The sequence below is a fragment of the Gekko japonicus genome, unplaced genomic scaffold, assembly GCF_001447785.1.
Source record: "Gekko japonicus isolate JY-2015 unplaced genomic scaffold, Gekko_japonicus_V1.1 scaffold4522, whole genome shotgun sequence".
Taxonomy (NCBI): domain Eukaryota; kingdom Metazoa; phylum Chordata; class Lepidosauria; order Squamata; family Gekkonidae; genus Gekko; species Gekko japonicus.
Window position 1 is genome coordinate 7,157 of NW_015176110.1, and position 5,815 is coordinate 12,971.

Consider the following 5,815-nt stretch of genomic DNA (forward strand, 5'->3'; position numbering starts at 1 on the left):
CGATTGAGGCAGTGGAGTTCTACCAGTACTGGCTTCCCCCGGCACCTTTCCATTCTATTTGGCTTTTACTCATCTACCCCCTCCGGTAACACTGGTTACCATCTGTTATGCACATATGTGGAATGGACTCAGGAGTAGTGTATTATCCGGCACCATAAATGATGTTATAATTGTATTTTAAAATGATCAATATTATGTTTGATTATTTTACTGTAATTTATTATACGGTTGTGACCTGCCCGGAGCCTTGCATGCAGGGGATGGAGGGCTAGAAATTCAATAAAATAAAATAAATATTTTGAAACCAGAAGATGAACAGTCCTTGTTAGCTTCCAAAATATCTTTCTAAATAGGCATTCTCTCTCCTCCCTTTTTAAACAGTGTAATTTTAGAATGGCTGGAATTTGAACATAACATGTTGTTTTCAGCTCCTCGAGCACGCACTGAGCCTCCTGAACCAAACAGATTTTTAATTCACGAGCCTGAGAGCTGGAAGGAGAAATGGCAGTGCTGCTGCTTCACCCGCACAAAGGGTGGGCAGGAAATGTGTTCAAGGGCTGAACTTCTGTACTTATGCCATTAGCAGCACTGAGCAAAAATCCTCCACCATTCCCTCTATTATGGTTACAAGAGGTGTGAGAAACTAATGCCCACTCATATTTAATGACAGCTTATGCATCCCCACAACTCCTTCTGACAGTTTGCGGCGATATAATGCATGACAAACTTTTCTAGGGCGGAGTGAAGAGAGAAAATGTTTTGAGAAGCCAGTTTTTCATAGAGAGCTCTTTGCCCTTCTGAGACAACCATTTAAAAAAGAAACACAGTCTCTGATAACACAGCGAATGTCCCAAGGAGAACAGCTTCCCTTTTAGGCTTTGGTGATGTAGCCTTCTCTGATCAGGAAGTCGTAGATCTTTCTGGTTTTGTTCACATCGATCTTGATGAGGGCCCTTGCCTGGGCCAACCTCAGGCCGCCTTGCTTGTGACACTCGTTGACCAAGGCGGCTTTATATTCTAAGTAGGCTCCAGGGACCAACCGGACCACCTGACAGAGCTGGGAAAGAAAGCCAAAGGTCATTCACAGCTCACCACATGGCCCCCCTCCCACCATCCCACCCCCCCCCGGCGATGGGAGAGAAACACAATCCAGTCCTCCAAATCTCTGCTGGGTCTGCCAGGAGAGGGAAAAGAAGAGCTTGTTTCTTAACAGGGCTAGCAAATATAGCCAGGCAACCACTGATTCGGCATCATGGAGAGAAGCCCACATGGCCAGCTGTCTCTTAAGCCCCTACAGTCAGATGAAGGCTGGTCGCTTCCTCACCCTACCACCCTATGCATGGGAAAGAGCAGGTAAAGAAAGAGGTACTTTTCTCCCTTTCTCACAATACAAGAACTCGTGGGCACTCCATGAAACTGCAGAGCGGTCGGGTTAGAACGGATAAAAGGAAGTACTTCTTCACCCAAAGAGTGATTAACACATGGAATTCACTGCCACAGGAAGTGGTGGCGGCTACAAGCATGGACGGCTTCAAAAGGGAATTAGATAAGCATATGGAGCAGAGGTCCATCAGTGGCTATTAGCCACAAGGTATAGCTAGGGGCTCTGGGGCAAGTGATGCTCTGTCTTCTTGGTGCTTGGGGGGGGTCAACAGTGGGAGGGCTTCTAATGTCCTGGCCCCACTGCTGGACCTCCTGATGGCACTGGTATTTCTGGCCACTGTGTGACACAGAGTGTTGGACTGGATGGGCCTTTGGCCTGATCCAACATTGGCGTCTCTTATGTTCTTAAACTGGCCCTTCCCTCTATCTGGTGCGAGACAGCAGGGTTGGTATGCTTAGGAGGCTATGCAGACACTGGGTTCTCAAGAACTGGGAGGTTTTATTACAAGGCAGCTCCCCCCACCCCCCTCTGGAGACTGAAACAGCACTTCTGAAAAGGTCTCAGGTTCAGTTTGGTAAGCCAGTAATTGCACCAGCTGCTCCCCAACATCTTGATCTCCTCTGAAGTTCCTTCTGCTGTAATGACCCCACTGGAGACACCAACTGCCTATTTCCCCCCTCTTTTATTAAAGAAAACACTTTGACCAAAAAACACACACACCCCTACCCCGAAACCCAACAGGAGCGAAACAACGAAGATATAAGATTTAAGGAAAATAAGCACTGCAGACAAGAACGTTCACCTACAACACTGGAAAGTGCCAGAAGCACCGAATTAGTGGTTACCTGGTGATCTGTCTTAAGAGCTGAAGAACAAAGCTGGCCTGCTATTATGACTGGAGAGAGAGGGGGCAGCCCAAAAGACACCCAGGGTATCAAATGGTCTCGTTAAAATCTTCTGGTATTCCCGGGTTGGCCCTGGCTAGCATTTGGATGGAAGCCCTCCAAGGCATACAAGACGCAGAGGCAGGCAAACCACCTCAGAAAGTCTCTTGCCTTGAAAACCCTACAGGGTCAGCATAAATCAGCTGTGACTTGTTGGTACTTCTCACCACCACTCCTCTGAAACAGAGAGGGGCACTGCTCTCTTTGCCAGAGATTAATCCAGATCCTTTACCTTCAGCACAATGAACACCACTTCCTCAACACCCCCTTTCTCGCACGGCCGTCTCACACGCACACAGGTCCACGTTCATACATATTAACCTTTATTTCCCTATAAATAAATGGCTGGGCCAGTGTGAGTTCTTTGAGCAAGTGTGTCTGGAAGCCGGCATTCCTGGAGGCTGTTCTAGTCACACATAAATATAGGCTTCATGTGGGTGCATACAAATGTCCTCCTAGCCGTGGGTCAGGGTGAATCCCCAGGTAGTCTACGAGCTATGGTGTGAGTCTGTCTTTGAAACGATAAGGATGGAAACCATTAAAAACAGGAATGAGGACAAATCCTCTGCTGCGGGAAGGAATGCTTGCAAGATTTTGCACTGTGTTCTTGCACTATGATAAATCCAAGTGGACGTCAGCCAAAGCCACTTGTAGGGACAATGCTGAACAGTTGTGCTTGGGATGATTTTGGAATCAGCCCCGTTCTGTCATTGGAGGGCCAAAAGCCATTTAAAGGCTGTTGTGTTCCATTTTCTGCTTACCTCTTTCTCCTTCTCATTCAGTTTCTCTGTGCCTGGGAGGCCAGTAAGGTTCAGCGGAGGGGCATTCCTCCTACCTGTGGGGAGATAACAGCAAGGTAAGGGCAACCCCCGGAACAGATGTGGTAGCTCTGACTCTGAGGTCAGATATGATGAAGCAGGACTCCCACCTTGGATCATTCCAAATTGCTATAAAGCAAGTCTGGACAACGGACTCTCCCCTGGCTGGCCCGGCTCCTCCTATCAAGGACTACAAAGCAGTCTCAGGGGGAGGGGAAGGCCTGTGAGGGGAAAGAATTCTTCTCACCCCACTGCTTTTTGGGAATTCAGAGGCAACCTGATCCCGATCCACTGCTGTCTCAGCTAGTTTATACTGAGTCGGTTTACACTGCTCTCCAAATGTTGGAGTAGAAAAGAGTTCACTGCCTGTCACACTGAGGACTAACGTGTTCAAGGAAATGACAGTAGCTTAATATGGTACAGACAGTTGATCAGTGATTCTCAAAGTTTATGTTTATTTTTTGGACAAAGACCTGTGGTACTGAAGAGCTCATTCGAAGAGTGCAAAAACATTAGCAATGCAGACCCTACAAGTGGACAAATGTGGCAAAGCCAAAAACTGGTATGTGTTCTTCAGAAAGGAGCTGTAGGGGGATACACCTTGTCCAAGTTAAAAAAAAATCCTGAGCTATATGGAAACTGAACAAAAACTGACAAGTATAAATTGAATAGATTTGAGCAAAAAACAAAAATGAAATGGCACTTTTTGTGTGTGTGTGTGTGCGTGCATGCGCGCGGAGGAATCTGTGGAAGATTCAGGAAGAATATCGTAGCACTGGAACAGAAAAGTCACCTGTGGGAGCGTGGCATCGGTGTCTTGGCAAGCGTTCCCCCAATCAAGTACCATACCCCAGAAAGTTTCTGTCCCCTTCCTTAATACCCCATTCAGTCTAGTCCTATGCCCTGCTTCCCCATCCACCAGGCGGCCGCCTGAAAGATGGAAACACTGGCATTGTTCCCAAGGTAGTCAGAGGGACAGAAGTGGAACACTGCAAAGCTATGTATGAAGCTACTGACTTCAGCCACTGGTCCATCAAGCCCAGCGCTGCCTACTCTGACAAGCAGTGGCTCTTTGAGGTTTTAGGCACTGACAGGTGTCTCTCAAATGACTGCTCCCTGAGAACCTTTAACTGGAGATGCTGTCAGGAACAAACCAGAGACACTGGCAAAGCATATACTCTACCACTGAGAATGGGCCTCCCCCCCCCCGCCCCGCCAAGCACTGAAAGCATTGTCCTGTGAGATTGCGGCTCTGCTGTGCTGTCCCTGTAGTGTGACCAGACAGAGGGCTCTTGAAGCAACTGAGTTTTAAGGGGGGAGGAATTAGATGGGGGGGGGGAGGCTAGGAATGGGGATGTGGTGAGAGAATCACCACTAAACTTGGTTGTGAGGATTAACATTTTATAGCTAACCTACTCAACCTCCAGGGCTTGAGGAGAAAAATCCAAAGAAATAGGTTTATTCAGAAGTCAGTGCTGTTGAGCTCAAGTGCACAGACTTCTTGGTAAACACACTTCAGACTGCAACCCAAGGCCAAGAAAAGCCAGGAACCTGAACCCGGAGCACGCAGCTGGGCGATGGGCTGAACCACACGCTGTTGTGACAGACTAACGGGGGCATTTTTGTGACACTGAAAGAGCCGTGAAGGTCAGCTGTCTTGCTTGCGTCACACTCCCACAGGGAGCTGGGCTGCCGAGCAAGCTGCACGTCACAGAACAGAAGTGCTGCCATATTACTCACGCTCAGGCTGTGAGGTGTCATCGGTGGAAATATGCAACTGAGTAATAGGTAACAGCCCTATGAGACAACAAACTGTCAGGAGAGAAATGTTGTTTTTAAAAAAAAACAGATATCACCCATTTTTCAGCAGCTTCCCTTTCCCTTTCACCTTGAAGACCCACAAGCAACATTTCCTAATGAACATTAACTAACATTAACTGATTGCACAGTGGCTACCAAGGACTGTATTTGGGCCACCGGTTTTGGCCGGAAAGACAGCCCAATGGGCCCCAGGGATATGCAAAACAATCCGGTCATAGGTGAATGCTCAGAGGAATACGCTGGAAACGTCTGTGCTTCTGGGAGCTGAGCTGTAGCTCTCTGCCTCCCATACGCCTGGCAGCAAGTGCCTGGCAGCTGTATGAAGTAGCCTTTGTTCAGCACTGTGTCTGAAGCGAGGGAGCTTTCATCCCAGGTCAAATGGTTCGGCAATCCTGAGTGTGTGTGTGTGTGTGTGTGTGTTTTGCTGCTGCCTCTGCAGCTCTGCTATGCTGCCCTTCTGTTGCAAATTCCAGGTTTCTAGTCTCTGCTTGTAGCTTGTGGTAATGTAAGCTGCAAAGGATTCCTCAGTGCAAGGCTGACGGGCATTGGATTCTTGGCTTTCCAGCATCTTTGCAAAGAGGGGGCTCTGGTGGGTTGATCAGAGGACGCAATAGTGTTTCAGGGCCACATTCTTCATGGGCTAATACATTTACTGTTAAGAGACCAGGTGCTATTTTCTCATTTCTAAGAACAAATAACCCAATGAATGGAGACCTGGCTCATGACTGCAGAAAGATCCTCAGCAAAACATTTACCTGAATTTGACGTAACTGGCATGGTGGGATTCAGGCCAGAATCACTGGAAATGAAAAATTTTAAATTATAAATTAGTCTCATGTAACACAAGA

At 47.7% G+C, this 5,815-nt stretch overlaps 1 protein-coding gene across 5 annotated transcripts in view; it reads right to left on the reverse strand.

Annotated features, from left to right (window-relative positions):
* Positions 1-230: 230 nt before the first annotated feature.
* Positions 231-5,815, reverse strand: part of TADA2A (transcriptional adaptor 2A) — a 49,247-nt gene continuing 43,662 nt past the window's right edge. For 2 of the 5 annotated variants that reach the window (XM_015426764.1, XM_015426763.1), the window contains exons 14-17: positions 5,723-5,766; positions 4,887-4,958; positions 3,090-3,163; positions 231-1,057 (exon numbers count right to left, since the gene is read on the reverse strand). In XM_015426764.1, coding sequence (XP_015282250.1) covers positions 872-1,057; positions 3,090-3,163; positions 4,887-4,958; positions 5,723-5,766 — 376 coding nt within the window. In that variant the 3' untranslated portion in view covers positions 231-871. The remainder of the gene's footprint in view (positions 1,058-3,089; positions 3,164-4,886; positions 4,959-5,722; positions 5,767-5,815) is intronic. The other 3 variants (XM_015426767.1, XM_015426766.1, XM_015426765.1) reach the window with 2 other exon arrangements.